General features: G+C 35.9%; 1 protein-coding gene across 5 annotated transcripts in view; it reads left to right on the top strand.

The window, feature by feature from the left end:
* The window catches only part of DCDC1 (doublecortin domain containing 1), a 476,122-nt gene that overhangs the window by 28,851 nt on the left and 428,414 nt on the right, over positions 1-18,857 (top strand). For all 5 annotated transcript variants that reach the window (XM_068555102.1, XM_068555097.1, XM_068555098.1 and 2 more), the window contains 3 exons: positions 15,855-16,124; positions 17,338-17,494; positions 17,956-18,118. In XM_068555102.1, the coding sequence (XP_068411203.1) occupies positions 15,862-16,124; positions 17,338-17,494; positions 17,956-18,118 (583 nt within the window). In that variant the 5' untranslated portion in view covers positions 15,855-15,861. The remainder of the gene's footprint in view (positions 1-15,854; positions 16,125-17,337; positions 17,495-17,955; positions 18,119-18,857) is intronic.

The raw sequence follows: 18,857 nt of genomic DNA, 5'->3' as shown, positions 1-18,857 counted from the left end.
TATACAAATGCCAATGCTAATATAATGTGTATTTGCACATTTTTTATTGCTTTTAGAATTTATTTTTAACTTTTCAAAATAGTGCTACATTCACTTTTTATTCTATCTTTTGTGATATCTTTTGTGAAACTGTAATTTTATTTATTCAGTTCCTTTCTGCTTTTTTCTCATATTCCTTCTTAGATTCTGAGTCTCTAACTCTGGTTTTATTTGCCCTTTTTTTAACACATCAGTCTTTTATTTTCATCTGACACTTTTCCTACCACCTGGTTTTTATAGTTCGTTTAAATGTGCTTCTTCTATTTCTTTGTCTGGATCCTAACTTCTTTTCTGTCACTATTGTCTGTTACCATCAACTTTGATTATGATGTACCTAGAAAATGAAGTAACCCTCTTCTTGGCAATTGAATAGAAAGTCAAAGATAATGCCCAGAGGTCTTCTACTTTCATGAAAAAGAAAATGATGAATTTCAACCTGAAAGGGGTCAAGTTCATAAAGGCTAATGGTAATCTAAGATCCATTGGTATTAATATGATTATCAGTGAGAGGCAATTTTCTCTATGAGTAAAGACATTTTCCCCCGATTGAGGTTAAATCTTCTCTTGTCTCATCCTTTTTTTCCTTGCCACCTTTCTTCCACCATCTTTGTGATCTTTTTATGAGAAATAATTATTAAAATATAGTCAATTTGTTGTTCCTTTATTTATATTACAGAGATCGTGCTTTTCTTCACTAATTAACACGCTGTACATGTACAAAATCTGCCCACATATATTAAATCCATTCTTTGCAACCATGCAGTGATGAGTCACTTCATTCTCATGTTATTATCTGTGGTTTTAATTTACTTTTTATTATATTTATATTATCCTTATTTTCTCTCGTTCTTGCGTTCTTACAATGTTTTGCCTCTGTCACTTCATGTTACATTTGTTTGTAATAGAGTAAAAACTGCTGTGCCAGGAGCCTTCCCCCACAAAAGATAACTAATCACCAACAGTGTGAGTTCAATATATTGTGCCAAAGAAGGTCTGATTCTCCCATTTTACGACTTACCACTAGGAGGCCAGATGACTGGAAAAGTCTAGCTTCATTCCTGTGGCTACTTCAAGGAAACAACATAATAAGAAACTTTTCCTACCCAGCTGTAGTCTGATGTATTCTCAGGTGACCTGGAACAGGGTGTCAGCCTTTGAGGCATGAAGCAGAATCAATTATTTATTGATAACAGGTATCTAGGGGTAGTTCTGCTATATTTATAGAAGTTTTCTCTAAATGCTGAGGTGGAAGATTTCCAAATTAAAATTGCATTTTAAAACTAACAGAATGTTCTAAACAATTAATATCTCTATCCCACATATAAAATTTTTTTAAAATAATTTTTAGCTGATGATCATCTAAGAATGTAATTTCATGATTTTCTTTTTTTTAAATATTTATTTATTTGGCTGCACTGGGTCTTAGCTGCAGCATGCAGGATCTTCGTTGTGGCATGTGGGATCTTTAGTTGTGGTTTGTGGGATCTTTTAGATGCAGCATGCGGGATCTTTAGTTGTGGGACGCAGGATCTCTAATTGCAGCACTTGGGATCTAGTTCCCTGACTAAGGATCGAACCCAGGCCCCCTGCATTGGGATTGCGGAGTCTTAGCCACTGGACCACCAGGGAAGTCCCTCATGATTTTCTTTTCTTTTCTTTCCTTTTTTTTTTTTTTTACATCTTTATTGGAGTATAATTGCTTTACAATGTTGTGTTAATTTCTGCTGTACAACAAAGTGAATCAGCTGTATGTATTCTTTTTTTTAAATTTTTTTTATTTTTATATTTATTTTTGGCTGTGTTGGGTCTTCGTTTCTGTGCGAGGGCTTTCTCTAGTTGCGGCAAGTGGGGGCCACTCTTCATTGCGGTGCGCAAGCCTCTCACTCTCCTGGCCTCTCTTGTTGCGGAGCACAGGCTCCAGACGCGCAGGCTCAGTAGTTGTGGCTCACGGGCCTAGTTGCTCCGCGGCATGTGGGATCTTCCCAGACCAGGGCTCGAACCCGTGCCCCCTGCATTGGCAGGCAGATTCTCAACCACTGCGCCACCAGGGAAGCCCCCTGTATGTATTCTTAATAGAATGTTATAGTGCTTTTTTTTATCCTGCTTGCAGCTGAGTGTAATAACAACTCTTTTAGTTCCCTGAGGGGACAAATTATTTTTAGTACATTACATTAGGACTTAAATCAGTTTTAAAAGTGAATTGCCAGCAACTTCTTCTTATAGATTATCTGGGTTGCTTTTTCACAGACAAATCTTGCTTTCAAGGAGACTAACAGTGCCTAATCTATTCATTCACTTTTTTATGTCATTTTAGTTATCTTCTTGGCTATTCTGAATTGGAATCAGTCTTAGACTATTTTTGAAATATAAACATTTGGTTATATCGCCTTTTCTAGGGACAGTTTAAGTTTAGTAATCTCATCATTCCAAAGCTGAGCCGTCAGTTCCCACCATGGGATGAGCAGCAGAACGCAGTGAGGGGAACACTGCCCAGTGGTTAATGAGGCAAGACAATGCTTTCACTGTTTCCAACCTCCATTGACCAACAAATTACGCTTTTCCTAATTCATAACTTTTTCTCAGATTTTTCCTTCAAGCCTTAAAAAAAACTCTACAGATTTTTCCTTCAAGCCTTAAAAAAAACTCTACAGACCCAAACATTAATATATTACTTACTTTAAAAATGTTAAAAGACTATATCGCTTCTTTTTGAAAATTTAAATTTCCTCTGGAAAATCCTTATTCAATATCTATAACCTCCCCTGGCTTTAGATTTAAGATGTACTTTATTTTTATTCCTTTGCACTTTTGCACAAGCAGAAGTAGTATCCTTGTTCTCCTTTGTGTGGGATGATTTATGCTGTGATCCTACACTCAGATGGGTCCTTTACAGATATTATAAATTGTTCTTCTTGTTTAGATTTCCTTCTACAAAAGCGAGCAAGTTCAATTTAACAGACATTGAATATCTCCTTTAGATTATATGTGTAATTTGAACAAATACATTAGTTATTATTCAGTGGTTGAGTTACAAATAAAAATTGGACTTATTATGTGTTATAAAATAACTGAAAATTGCTCTGCAATCAAGGTATCTTTACCAATATTTCTAGGTCAAACTAGAATTACATTTTCTTCTAGTGTTCAGAATAAAATTTGGGGGAAATTGTTCACATATATTATTACCACTTTATTATTCACTTTCCATGATGTTTAAATCACACTTTATCTAGCAATTGTAGAAAGTTATTTATATCTTTAGAGGTTATTTCTTTCATCAAATTGGGGGAAAGGTAGGATGACGATTAGTGAAGTCTTTGTGCTTTGTGTACTGCAGATTTTATACAAGTTTCCATGCACCAAACGTATGTGGGGTTATTTCTTTTATCTGCTATCCAGTATTTTAAGCTGGTGATTTATTATTGAATGTACTTAGGGTCATTTTCCTTCATGTTTACATTTTCTTATTTGTATTTATTCCAATTAGAGAGTTTAATTACCATTAAAATGGTAATAGGATAAAGACAAGTTTTACAAATGACAATATTAAAAAAACCCATAACTCTTCAGGAAGGTTTAAATGCCATGAGAATATAAAGCGAGAAATATATGCTTGTCAAATATACAGTGTAAATAAATAATTTAGATGAAAATGGTTGACTACATTTAACAAAGAGACTACCAAATAATGAGGGGCTAAAGAGTGGTTGTTAGATTTGATGTACTTCATTGTATATTGTAAGTAATTGCTATCCATAAAAATTCTATGGCTTCTGTATAAGAAAAAGAGACATTTTGACAGACAACACTGGTATGAAGCGACAGCAAGCACAAATCCTTGGCAACTGTCATTATCCTGATGTTGAATTCACATCCAAACTGTGTGATAACTTAGACCTGCATGCTTGTTATTGAGCCATGATCTGTCAAAGTAGCCACACTTCCTACTTATGAATAGAATTATTAGCCACGTGCAGATTTCTGCCATAGAAATCTAAACTCACCAAGGATGCTTTGTGTTTCAAAAAACAGGGGAAAAAGCCTCCATGTCATTGTATGCTTATGCTGAAATTTCTGGTGACGTGTTCCTGATTAAGTAAAAGTCAAATTTTTAAAATATAGTTTATATTTTAGCCCACCATAAAATTAATTCAAAACTAATAAAGATTTTGAATAAAATGAAAAGTAAAGCAAATGTAATTAGAAATCTAATTGTATAAGTTAGGCTACTATTAGCAGAGAGTAACAGGAAACACAACTGAAAGTGACTTTAAAAGTGAACAGTCCACTGTCTCATGTAACAGGAACTTCGGAGGCAGGGCAGTTCTAGGGTTAAATTCAGTGGTTCTGCTGGGTTATCAAATAGCCTGGCTCTTTGTATCTTGCGCTCTGCCATCCTCAGAATATTGGCTAGATCATTAGGTTTGACTCCTCCTACTTGCAAGGCTCATCACATGTTCACTCAACAATATCCAACTAAAGAAGACATATTTGATCATTTATATCTCTTTCTTATTAGCGCAAAAAAACCTTTCTCCAAAAGACTTCTCCTCATTTCTCATTGGCCAAAATTACTTAATTGACCAGCACAAGGCAAGGGAAATGGAACTAGCATCACTGGTGTTAGACCATTGAGTATTTACCCACTGGAACTGATCAGGGGATGCCTTCCATGGGCATAAGAGGGTGAATATTCAAACATAACTTAGGCTTTTTATCTAAAGGGGGGAATGACTCTTAGATAAATATTCAGCGTTACATGACATAACTCTTAGCTTTGGCTTTATTATATTTTACTACTTAAACTGTGTATGTTTCTTATCAATGGCATTTTTGTGACACACCTTTGCACAATGTCGTAATTATCAAAGAACAATTCCTGCGTATTAGTCGCTAGTTGAGTATCGCAGTGAAAAGAGCTAAAACAAGGCTCTTACCATTGCAGAGTGGGATATGAAATCATCTGAAATCACATAATAAATCACAAAGCAAACATATCAATATGCAAAACAATACATCAGTTCTTGCACAGGACCTGGGGGAATGATTTGGAATAAGGAATGACTAGGATCTCGTGGGGTTAACTCCTCGCATGTGTCTTGCCAGCTTGAACCGTTTTGTAGAGATTTTCTCTATGTCCCTAACCTCTGAACTCATGATGACCCTCATGATAGCCAAGACTTTTCCTTCACAGTACTAATCATAGTCAGTAATTGTAAATTTATATTCATGACAATGTGTATAACATTTCTCTCTTCCACTAGACAATTATTGTATTATGGAAGGGGTTTTAGAAAGTGTAAGCACTGAGTTCAGATTAATATTTATTAAATACTTACTGATTGAAAGGTGTACAGTAATGGGTATAGATCAGCTGAGTGAACACCATTGACAAAAAGGCATACATGTAAGAACTGTGGAAGGCAATGTGGTGCAATTATAGCTGAGGGATATTACAAGGGGGCAATGACGGCACCACCTGGTAGAAGTCCTTGAGTAAGAGAGTGGCAAGTATGACTTTATTAGGAGTTTTCCTCAAGTTGCTATAAAAAGCCACTAAGATTCACTAATGCTATTAAAACAGAAGAAATGGGAAGAAAAATTGCTCTTGTCAAAACTAGAATCATACCTTTAAATCTTGTCATGGTCTATTTATCTGCTTTTTCTATACTCCTCCCTGGGCATAATTTTATACTTTCAGACCTCACACCTTTACTTAGTTGTTGCTTTGTGCAACAAAAATTGTAAATTAGATTTAATGGAAACCACAGAGAGTAAAGCATAATTAGATATTAGCCTGAGATATTAAGGGGGTTGTCACTTCCACAGTGTTTAAGATCTGTCCCTGATAATCTTTTTGATTATAATAGAAAGCCTATATGTAGATGAGGTATAGTACTGTTTCAGAAAAGGATAAAAGCTTAGTTAATCTCTTAATGTACCTTCCAGCTTTGTAATTCTGTGATTTATCATATCCATTGTATCATACGTAGAGATTGTTTAAAAGATTCAATAACCTAAAATTTTATAGTTTTTAATTAACCAATAGTTTTTTATCTATACTGCTTTAAGGTTAAGTTTTGACATGTTTTACTTCATATTTCTCTAAACACACATAAAATTCTTAAATATTTACATAGTTTGTATATGTTTGTAGTGTAGACACACATAACCACATTTGTTCTTTGTTCTTTTTTATGACCTAATTTCTAAAGAATTATTCAGTTGCTAAAAGAAATAATCTATTTCTAATAACTGACAATAAACTAACTCAGAAGTGATGTAGCTGATGCTTTTTAAAAGAAATATACCAGAACATTTACATCCAAATGAATACCCGCCCCCCCCCCGAAAATATTTACTTTAGGAAGTAGTAATTTATTCTAATAACAATGCCACTTCTCAAAGCACTTTCTTGAGTTCCTCTCTGGATTTGCCATCAGAAACTGTGGTACATTCTTTAAAATAGTCTCAGTATTTAATGATGACAAAATTTAATCTTAAGTAGTTGCATTTGAATTCTCCAGAAAATAAAATATCTGGATCTAAATTTGGTGTAAAAAATGGATGGTCAAGACTGCATAATTGTATAGCTAGTGTGGTAGGCAGAAATCTAATCTGGTCCCCAAGATTTCCACCCCCTGGTATATATGCCTGGTATAATTCCCTCCTCTTGAGTGTGGGTGGGATTGTGAATATGATAGGATGTCACTCCCATGATTAGGTTACATTATATGGCAAAGGAGATTTTTGCAGATGTAGTTAAGGCATATAATCAGTTGTCTTTGAGTTAATCAAATGGGAGATTATCCTGGGTGGGCTTGACCTAATCAGATCTACTCTTTAAATGAGAGTTTGGAGATCAGAGACAGAAAGTCAGAAAGGTGAGTTCCCCTGGCTTCAAAGAAGATGATAGTAACTTTGAGTTCTTTAGCTATAAGGAACTAAATTCTGGCAAAAACTGAATGAGCTTGGAAGAAGACCCTGAGCATCAGATGAGACTGCAGCCCCAGCTGACACCTTGATTTCAGCCTTATGAGATCCCGAGCAGAGGTTCCTGCTAAACTTTGCCCAGACTTCTGACCCACGGAAACTGTGCTTTAATAAATAGGTGTTGTTTTAAGCCACTAAGTTTGTGGTAATTTGTTGCACAGCAATAGAAAACTAATATAGGTAGATAGATAAGAAATATTTCTTAAGAAGATGTATTTCTAAAGTAGTGTGATTTAGATTTAGTGTGATTTGGCTTTTAGATTTCAGGCTAGAAAAGGATGCTTTTTACCAGTGGTAAAAATGATTTTTACCAGTGGTAGAAGAGTAAGTAATACAACGATGATTGGAATATTTGACGGAAATTGAGGGTCTAGCATTTTAGATGGTAGGAAGAGATCAATATCATATAGTGATTTCAGCTATCAAACCTACCAGGGAAGATGTGAATGTACAGGAAGGAAGTACATTTTTATACAAGAAGGTAGCATAGAAGTCTTACTGAAGAGGGAACTTCTTGAAATCTGTGTATATGTGAATTACAGATATAATGAAAGATTCACAGTAGAGACTTATCATAGACTTCAGGACAAGATAATAAGATGGACATAGAAAGCTTAAAAAGAAGATCTGTGTTATAAAATTAGCCCAGGTTCTAGAATGTGGTAGAAAGCCTCAACAGTAACTGAAGACAAAGTGAGGTTATTTTTTGGATAAAAGATCATTTCCTAAAACAGTTGGTTTAGAAATCCACATGGAATTCCTGGTTAAGAATTTTCTGGTTGAGAAAAACAAAGTCCAAGAAAATTGCCATACAACTTATCAAATTTTATAAAAGACAGCTGTAACAAAATGTAGATCTTAAAAGAAATTATAATATAAAATTTATGTAATTAGAAATTCTTAAGAAACACAGAGAGGACAGGGTGCAAAGCCTCAGACCCATGCAAGCAGAATTTTGGAGCTGAGTTCCTTGCATAAAACCAGGAGCTGTGAAAGATAGATGCACCTATCCATGAAAAATGGAATAAAAAAGTATTGCTCACCAGCCAGAGGAAACAGCAATAAATGGATATGATATGGTCTAAGATTCTTGCATTGTCTGAAAGTAATAAGTTAGTCATTTATGTTAAACTTTAATAAGACAAGGGTTTATATTGTAATATCTAATGTTTCCACTAAAAATAAGGTTAAACAAAGTGGAGCATACAACCTAATAGAAGGGAAAAATGTAACAATTTTTTAAAGTATTATTTAATCCAAGAGAAAATAAGAAAAGAATGAAAAGGAACATAAAACAAGAAAAACAGAAAACAAAGCATAAGCATGAAGGTAAATTCTCAAAGGACAAAGACTGTCTTGGTGAAGGAGATAACCTTGTGAATATATATTAAATGTAAACAAGCTAAATTCTCAAAAGGCAAAAACTGTCTTTGAAAGGAGGATAACTATGTAAAGATGTATATAAATCTGGAGGAGGAGGGAAATTCACTTTATTAAATCTGAATGTCATGGGATTTTTAAGAGATTTTTGCAGAGGGGGCGAAAAGGGTCTTTTAAAATAAAAAGGGGAGGAGAAACAAGAGAAAGAAAGAGAAATAGGGAGACTACTTTTGTGATGACTTAAATACCATCTAGATATTCGAGCTTTATTGGCTCAAGAGCACTATTGGTTCACTGCTGCTAATGTAGAGCTACCTCCTTGCCCACCTCCCCATTACTCTCCTGTATTTTAAGTTTCAGTTCCATTGTAGTAGCCATCTGTTTTCCTGAACTTTTTTGAATAGGAACGTCAATTTTCTAACTAATGGAAAACAAGGAAATTTTAGGGTTAATGGGAATAATATTATAGGACGATAGTTAAGTATAGATATTGTGGAGCCAGACTACTTGGATTTGAATCCTGTCTCTGACACCTGCCTGCTGTGTGACCTTTGGCAAGTTCTGTAATCCCTCAGTTTACTCATCTGTAAAAGGAAGAATATAATATAGGACTGTTGTAAGGATTAAATGTAAATATAAGTAAAATGCTTAGAACAGTGACTGTCACAATAAGTGCTTTGTAGTCATTAACTGTTAGTATTGTTACTATTATTGTCATTATGAAGGGTATGATATACTATTTATTCCTTATCTAGCCTGTGGACTGGGTTAGTGTCCCTGTAACTGAGTGGGTAAGGGCTAAAAGGGCTGATGAAACTATTCAATGAAGACTTTCTGGGACTCTGCCTACAACTTCACCTGCTTCAGTGTCCAGGTGACTTAGTATAAAATAGAGTTAGAGAGGTGTCTCTTCTTCCCACCTCTGTACTGAACTGTTCTGGCATTCCAAGCACTGGAATCTTGGGGAATACTACAAGGCAGCACCTCCATGTGGATCTCATTGCTCTTGTGATGGCCAGTGGCAGCAGTGAGGTAGTAAGACAAAACAGCTATGACTCTCACCAACAGATTTTTATAGGGACTTAGGAGGCAATTTTAGGAATTTATAGTGCACTACCTTAGGGACTCAGAAATAAATGGGGAGGATTTTGAAGGGGGAATAAAGTCCTGTGTTATGGGGACTTACCTGGTGGCGCAGTGGTTAAGAATCTGCCTGCCAATGCAGGGGACACGAGTTCGAGCCCTGGTCTGGGAAGATCCCACATGCCACAGGGCAGTTAAGCCTGTGTGCCACAACTACTGAGCCTGTGTGCCACAACTACTGAAGCCCACACACCTAGAGCCTGTGCTCCTCAACAAGAGAAGCCACTGCAATGAGAAGCCCACGCACTGAAATGAAGAGTAGCCCCCGCTCACTGCAACTAGAGAAAGCCTGCATGCAGCAACAAAGACCCAATGCAGCCAAAAAAAAAAAAAGTCCTGTATTACGATGATGGGATAATCGTGCTGGCAGCTATTTGCTCACTCTAAAGGTTGGCATCAAGGAGGACAATCCTATCTTGCAACCCATATCCCTTTGTGCCAACATCGACAACAAACTACTGTGCCAGATGGTCCAGAGACTGGGCTTAAAATCACAATATTACATTCTCAATTTCTCTACAATTAGAAGTGAATGGCTACCCTATCAAACTACCACTGGCATTTTTCACAGAACTAGAACAAAAACATTTCACAATTTGTATGGAAACACAAAAGACCCCGAATAGCCAAAGCAATCTTGAGAAAGAAAAACGGAGCTGAAGGAATCAGGCTTCCTGACTTCAGACTATACTACAAAGCTACAGTAATCAAGACAATATGGTACTGGCACAAAAACAGAAATAAAGATCAGTGGAACATGATAGAAAGCCCAGAGATAAACGCATGCACATATGGTCACCTTATCTTTGATAAAGGAGGCAAGAATATACAATGGAGAAAAGAAAGCCTCTCAATAAGTGGTGCTGGGAAAACTGGACAGCTACATATAAAAGAATGAAATTAGAACACTTCCTAATACCATACACAAAAATAAACTCAAAATAGATTAAAGACCTAAATGTAAGGCCAGACACTATAAAACTCTTAGAGGAAAATATAGGCAGAACATTCTATGACATAAATCACAAAAGATCCTTTCTGACCCACTTCCTAGAGAAATGGAACTAAAAACAAAAATAAACAAATGGGACCTAATGAAACTTAAAAGCTTTTGCACAGCAAAGGAAACCATAAGCAAGACAAAAAGACAACCCTCAGAATGGGAGAAAATATTTGCAAATGAAGCAACTGACAAAGGATTAATCTCCAAAACATACAAGCAACTCATGCAGCTCAATATCAAAAAAACAAACAACCCAATCCAAAAATGGGCAGAAGACCTAAATAGACATTTCTCCAAAGAAGATATACAGTTTGCCAACAAACACATGAAAGAATGCTCAACATCATTAATCATTAGAGAAATGCAAATCAAAACTACAATGAGGTATCACCTCACACTAGTCAGAATGGCCATCATCAAAAAATCTACAAACAAAAAATGCTGGAGAAGGTGTGGAGAAAAGGGAACCCTCTTGCACTGTTGGTGGGAATGTAAATTGATACAGCCACTATGGAGAACAGTATGGAAGTTCCTTAAAAAACTAAAAATAGAACTACCATACAATTGGAACTACCAGCAATCCAACTACTGGGCATATACCCTGAGAAAACCATAATTCAAAAAGAGTCATGTGCCACAATGTTCATTGCAGCTCTATTTACAATAGCCAGGACATGGAAGCAACCTAAGTGTCCATTGACAGATGAATGGATAAAGAAGATGTAGCACATATATACAATGGAATATTACTCAGCCATAAAAAGGAATGAAACTGAATTATCTGTAGTGAGGTGCATGGACCTAGAGACTGTCATACATAGTGAAGTAAGTCAGAAAGAGAAAAACAAATACCATATGCTAACACATATATATGGAATCTAAAAAAAAAAAAGAAAATGGTCAGAAGAACCTAGGGGCCAGACGGGAATAAAGATGCAGACCTACTAGAGAATGGACTTGAGGATAAGGGGAGGGGGAAGGGTAAGCTGGGACAAAGTGAGAGAGTGGCATGGACTTATATACACTACCAAACGTAAAATAGATAGCTAGTGGGAAGCAGCCGCATAGCACAGAGAGATCAGCTCGGTGCTTTGTGACCTCCTAGAGGGGTGGGATAGTGAGGGTGGGAAGGAGGGAGATGCAAGAGGGAAGAGATATGGGGACATATGTATATGTATATGTATAACTGATTCACTTTGTTATAAAGCAGAAACTGACACACCATTGTAAAGCAATTGTACTCTAATAAAGATGTTTAAAAAAAAAATAAGTGAATGGCTAAAATTAAAATAACCAGAAGTATCAAAACAGCCTTTGAGTAGTGTTTTTTTTTTTTAACATTTAATCTTTTTAATATAAAATAAACTTGCCTGGAAAACAGATCGTTAAACACATCTGGTAGTAATTTAAATTGTGTGATATGTTTAGTGAGGACTTTTTCAATCAATTAAATTTATAGTATCTCTGCTTATCTCAGTATAGGCCATGCAAGTTCCCTGCCAATTACATTTTCCTTTTTTGGGAGGCATCTGAGACCCATCTTACTCTAACTCCTCTGTACCTTATTATCCTGCTGTCCTATCCATAGTTTTTTTGGCCACTGATGGGTACTTTCCCATCCACACGTTTGCCAGTGGCTTATGAAATTGTCCAGCTTGAGAGTTCTATCCAACAGGGGTGGCCTATATTGGGTAGTGATGAAATTAAACTTTTGGGGGAATTGAATGTATCATACAGAGAGAGTCTGCAGAAAGTCATGTGGAATAGAAATGGGGAGATACATAGAGGAAGTTAGCAGAAGCCATGAGGAAAGAGGAGGAGAACAGAGATAGGTTAGGCAGTAAGATGTACAAAGAGGAAGCAGATAGACACAGAAGGAGAGATGAGGTTATTAAGTCAAAAAACGGTCTAGAGTTGTTCTTAAGTCACTAGTATATCCTGGAGAGCAATAAATGGTCTTCTAATTCTCTTTGTGCTCTACTAGAGTGGTTTTATCTCCTTTCTTAACTTTCTGTGTATCCTGTTATAAGCTCTATCACTTGAAACCCAAATGCCTGTTTATTCCTTGCAAACTGAATGATCCTAACACCCTCATTTCCAGCATTAATTTAACAAACCATGTGTGTGAATTTAATTCCCATGTGGGACAAGTTAGCTTTGCCAAGTTCTGTGATCATCCTCTCACGCACACAGTGACTAGGAAACACATCAGTTGTTATAAGAAAGAACAGTTCCATAGTGTGTAAGAACTAGTGCACACCTGTCTTCAGTGTTGATAAAATAAATCAAAGCTGAAGACTAGGGACTTCCCTGGTAGCGCAGTGGTTAAGAATGTGCCTGCCAATGCAGGGGACACGGGTTTGATCCCCGGTCTGGGGAAATCCCACATGCCGCGGAGCAACTAAGCCTGTGCACCACAACTATTGAACCTGCGTTCTAGAGCCCGCGAGCCACAACTAGTGAAGCCTGCACTCCTAGAACCTGCGCTCCGGAACAAGAGAAGCCACCACGATGAGAAGCCCGCGCACTGCAAAGAAGAGTAGTCTCTGCTCGCCCCAACTAGAAGAAGCCCACGCGCAGCAACGAAGACCAAACACCACGAAAAAAAAAAAAAAAAAAAGCTCAAGACTAAAGATGGTGAAACAGTAGTGACTTTTTAACATGAAAAACTACCCTTTCTCCCCTTTTACATATAAATTACTAGAGAAAAGTAAGTAATAAATACATACATGATAGAACCATATAGTTTAATTCTTTTTACCATTTACCAGGTAAATCTCATATAATTTATTTTCCTAACCCTACCAGAATCATGTGGAGTTGGGAGGGGTAGGGATGGATAGTTTCTCAAAAGGATGCAAGTGCTGTTACCATAATACAGGGGAAAGATATGCCAGCAGACAAAAATAATAGATAACCCTTAAAACGACTCAGTTGGAAAAAAAGCAAAATATGCTTGACAAAAATATTACATTCCAGTAAAATCTGTAAAGACTATATAGCAATCTGAAAAATGGTTGTAAAACAGTGTTAAGTAAAAAAGGCAAAGTATTAAAATAAAGGTATGATGTGGTTGAAGCTTTGGAATATGGAAAAATTAATAACCTTTTTGCATTGTGGTGGTAGAATAATGGATTATTACATAAAATCATTAGTATATTTGTAAAAATATTTGACAGTAAACAAAATGCATTCATTAAAAAAGAAAGACACCTCATTCTGCATTTAGTAGAGAATTCCTTTTCTTTCTTTACCTGAGAATTTGCTTTCCAAGTAACTGTGTATGGGCACTGGGAGCTGGTTATGAGATTTGCAGGTTGAAGAGCTTGGTGACCATTTGCAGCTCTGTTGCTGTTGCTGCAGAAACACCACCACTGTGACATGACTGCTGCCACATGCCACCACTCCCCACTGCCATCAATATCTGAGTACCTCAGGTAGTTTGCAGGGGGGTCCCACCTCAGCCAGAGCTAAAGTCCAATGATCCATTCAAGATGCTGTTTGCCACAGTTATAAACCTGGGTGGATCCTCAGAATGTAGGGAAGGCCATTTCTCTCCTCAGTGCTATGCACAGTCCAGGGCAGACTGGGATAAAACATGTGATGACAACAACAACAAAATACAACTGCTTGGATCCCAGTGTTTGAGCTCCATTGACCCACTGTGTCAACTCTCATCCACATGCAACCATTTACCCTGTGGCACATAACTACCTTCCATTCTCTCAGAGGAAATAATAAACCATTGTACACCCTTGTGGACATAAGGCCAGATGAAATAATTGTGATTTTAATGAAATTTGTGGATGAGAAAAATTTGGAGTAGGGGTTGTTCGTGCCAAGCTTTCCACACTAAGCATGTGTTGTTTTGTAATTGTGTGGATGGGGAGGTTATATTATATTACTTAATAAGGACTATTGAGGAACTAGCAAATTGGAAAGAGGCAGGTATGGTTGGTATAAAAATAGCCCCAGTTACAGTAATACATGGAAACTAACTATCCTCTATGGCTGATCCTCTACCCAACAGCTCAATATTCTCAAATATGTTTAAGCTTGTTTCATTTTATCATGCCAGCACTTCTACATTTTCCATCTTTCTGACTTGGTATTTGCATAGATTTACATATCATCCCAGGTCATGTGGCCCCCTGTTCAAGTATTTAGTTCATCTAAATACTACTCTTTCAGCGTAAATACCAGGTAGGGTAATCAACTGTCCCAATTTGTCTGAGACTAAGGGAATTTTTGAGATGTGTGGCTTTTAGTGCCAAAGGCAGGACAGTCCTGAGCAAACCAGGATGAGTTATCACCTAATCCCAGGTCTGCTGTAGACTTTACCAACTTTATTCCAATGCACAAAAGTTTGCCTTCAAGGAATTCTTTTTGCACTTAAGGTTAATATACACCCAGCGTTCTAAGCAGTTTATTTAACATACATTCTCTCTTTATTAGGGGATAGTTTGCAAGTTTCTTGAGGGTAGGAGCCACATCTCTTTAATTTTTATATTTACTAATACTTAACAGAGTGCTAGTGTTTAATAAATCAATGTAAGAATTTTAAAATGTTACTTAACATTACTTCAAGCATTACACAGTTTTTCTTCTTTAGTTTCATTAAGTGATTAAATTTAATGGTTATGAATGTGGGTTTTATTTTAGGACATCTTGCGTTCAGTTTCCCACCAAGTCAACTACTGATTATGTGAGGACGGGCAAGTTAATTAGCCTCTCTGAGCCACAACTTTTTTTTTTTTTTTTAAATATATGAAGCTGTACTTTTATTTTTATTTATTTATTTATTTTTTAAATGTATTTATTTATTTATTTATGGCTGTGTTGGGTCCTCGTTTCTGTGCGAGGGCTTTCTCCAGTTGCGGCAAGCGGGGGCCACTCTTCATCGCGGTGCGCGGGCCTCTCACTATCGCGGCCTCTCTTGTTGCGGAGCGCAGGCTCCAGACGCCCAGGCGCAGTAGCTGTGGCTCACGGGCCCAGCTGCTCCGCGGCATGTGGGATCTTCCCAGACCAGGGCTCGAACCCGTGTCCCCTGCACTGGCAGGCAGACTCTCAACCACTGCGCCACCAGGGAAGCCCTGAGCCACAACTTTTTAAATCTGTAAAATGGGGATAAAAATAGTACCCACCTCCCAGGGATATTGTAAGGCTTAAGCAAAATACTGTCTAAGCGTGTAATGTTTTGTCTAGCACATAGCACACAACTAGTTATTATGTGGTAGCTGTTAATAAGTGATTACACATCAATTCACTGTATTCTTCCCTGCATTGTTTCTTTCAGAGAGTTTATGTCATCCCAGGCAAAAGCAGTTATTAAACCTACTGAAGATTATTTGCAGCCTCAGTTTGGCCCCAACAGACTTTTACATTCAGCGGCAGCATCAGAAGGGTCAGGTCTTCAAGATTGCTGCACACATCAAACAGCATCAGATCATAGCCATGATGAAATATCAGACCCAGATAGCTACAAATCAAACAGTAAAAACAATTCTTTTTTTATATCAGCATCCAAGAGAAACAGACCTGTCAGTGCTCCAGTGGGTCAATTGAGGTAATCAAAGCTGTTCTCTGTTCTTTTTAACTGACTGTTGAAGCTTTTTCCTTTGAGCAGAATTTATAATGACTCAGTTGACTATTTCAAACATTAAAATGTAACACATCTCTAGGGTTTTGTTTCTGCTTTTGTTTTGTTTACTTTTTTCTTTGAAAGCACCTGAGTAGAATGTTGCTAATTACACTTGGAGAAAACATGAGATACACTTGAACCTGGATAATATGAAACTCTGAAAGGAATATTTGAAGCAGAATCAGGCTAAGACCATGAATTACCTTGGTTTACCAGATATTTGTGTAAAAGTAGAAATGCATACTTTTGATATTTAACCAATATTTGAAATAAAATCAAATTGAAATGAACTTATAAAACCATTTTGTGTATGTTTTCACATCAAGATTATCATAAACTGTTAAGAGTTTATGGATAGAAGAAAATGTTGATAAAAATTAAACTAAGAAACTGATATTCACATTATTTTCATATGTTCAAATAGGTGGATATACCGTGGTTTTAATTTATCTCACATTTTTACTTTAAAATGTTTACTTTGCTGCTGTGGCATTAGGAGTTACCAGGGTTAGCTAGAGAACTCTTAAGTAAAAAGTATGACATGTTAGTCATTTACATGTACTTTTGCTGAGAAAAATAATACAGATTGAAACTGGTTTTGACTGAAAACAAAACTTAGAAATCTTCTCTTACTGCCCCCAAGCAATTTGAAATGAAAGCAATAAAATTGACTTCAGAATGAAAAGTTTAGTATGATGTATTTGAATTTCAAATCTTTTAAAAAAAATCGAAGAACTTTGATAAACAAGAAAACTTAAGGGAAAATCTTAGCCATTTACTATTTCATGATGTTAAGACCATATTACTATTTTTTTGCTTTCTGTTAGAATATAGCATATATATATGTATAATTTTTTTAAATGAGTGTTGTGATGTTTTATAGTAAAATGATTTAAATGGTTTATTCTGAGATATGTGTTTTACATGAACAGTTTTGGCAAACTTATCATGTATTAAATTTTTTAAAATATTTAAGTACATATGGACAATCTTATCCTATAAAAAGGTTTTTTTTTTTTTGAGGAATATTTAGGAACAATCGTTAGTGCTTATATCTGTAGAAAATACGAACGATAATATTTACTTAAATATTTTTACTAATTAACGTGCACAAATTGTTGTGTGTTTTTTTCTTCAGAGTTGCAGAGTTCTCTTCTTTAAAATTTAAGTTGGACCAGGATTGGCATAGATTGTCTCAAAGATACAAACTTCAACCCAGAGTGATTAGAGTAACAGCTTACAAAAATGGATCTAGAACAGTTTTTGCCAAAGTTACTGTACCAACCATCACCTTGGTAACTGGTGTCCAAAAGTTTTCAGTGCTTTATTTCTTCCCTTATTCTCTTTATCTATGAAAAGTGAGAAAGACGACATTTATTGTTTAAAATTGTCTGTATCTGTAAATTGCTTATATGTATATACATAGACCTCACAGGCATTTCATTCCTTTTTTAATCAATATATAAGTAGTATATTTAATTAAACAGATACAATGGCTTTATATCTCTATAACACTGTTAAAATGATGGAATGTTCAAGGACTAGAATTTGAGAATCAGATATTCTCAGTGTTGTGATTAACCTATTTGTATATTTTCAACTGCTACAAAATAACCATATTGGTGGAGTTATTGAGTTACTTAACTTGGCAAGTGGCTCAGTGGGTTTCTATTTGATCATTGCGTCTTTTGTTTAGCGGAAATGTGTTACTTTCTTTGTTGTCAATCCTTTTCTCTTACCTCTTGCTTTCTGTTAGTTGCTGGAGGAGTGCACGGAAAAGCTGAATCTGAACATGGCTGCACGACGAGTATTCTTGGCAGACGGCACTGAAGCCCTCGAACCCGAAGACATACCCTGTGAAGCCGATGTTTATGTTTCAACGGGAGAGCCCTTTTTAGATCCATTCAAAAAAATTAAAGGTAAAAACAAAAAAAAACACCCTACCCCCCCACACAGTAAATTGCTTAAGGGGTGCAATTAAAAAATGATTTTCATTCTGTCTTTTTTGCATGGTTTAACAAAACTAATGTTTACGCATTTACAGCTCAGTAAGAGGATAATGTGCTTAATGAAAGAAAAATCCACTGACAGCCACGTTTATTGCCCTTCATTAGCATTGGTGCTTAATTTAATATAGATCTGAATAGACATTAGGGAGCCTGCAGGAGGTTAAATGGTGAAAATATAATAAATTAAATCAGAGATTATTGAATTTACTGTTTAGTTTCTGTGACACTCAACAGACATAATTCATTAGACTTATTCTCTCAGAAAATAGTTCAAAGTTTCAAGTATCATTTATTCATTTACACTCTTGGTCTTTTTTCAGATGGCATTAACATAATTTTGAAAATGTGGCCAGTAATGAACATATAATTCTTATATACATGTGATTTTCCAAATAAAATTTTTCATAAGATAAATGCTACAGCTTGACTTTTAACCTTGAAATGTATATATATATATTTTTTACATTTACAAAATATGATTATGTATATTTTAGACACACTTGTAGGTAAGGTCTTTTTTAAAAGTCCATTGTTTCTAACATTTCAGAAATGTGGAGATTTTCTAAAATAAAAAAAAACAATTTTTTTCAGTGGGAAACAACCTGTTTTAAGAGAGAAATAAAAGTACCACTGTCTAAGAATATTCTTC

This window comes from Eschrichtius robustus, chromosome 11 (assembly GCF_028021215.1).
Source record: "Eschrichtius robustus isolate mEscRob2 chromosome 11, mEscRob2.pri, whole genome shotgun sequence".
NCBI classification, from domain to species: Eukaryota; Metazoa; Chordata; class Mammalia; order Artiodactyla; family Eschrichtiidae; genus Eschrichtius; species Eschrichtius robustus.
Note: the sequence above shows the minus strand (reverse complement) of the source record. Positions and strands in the feature narration are given on the sequence as shown.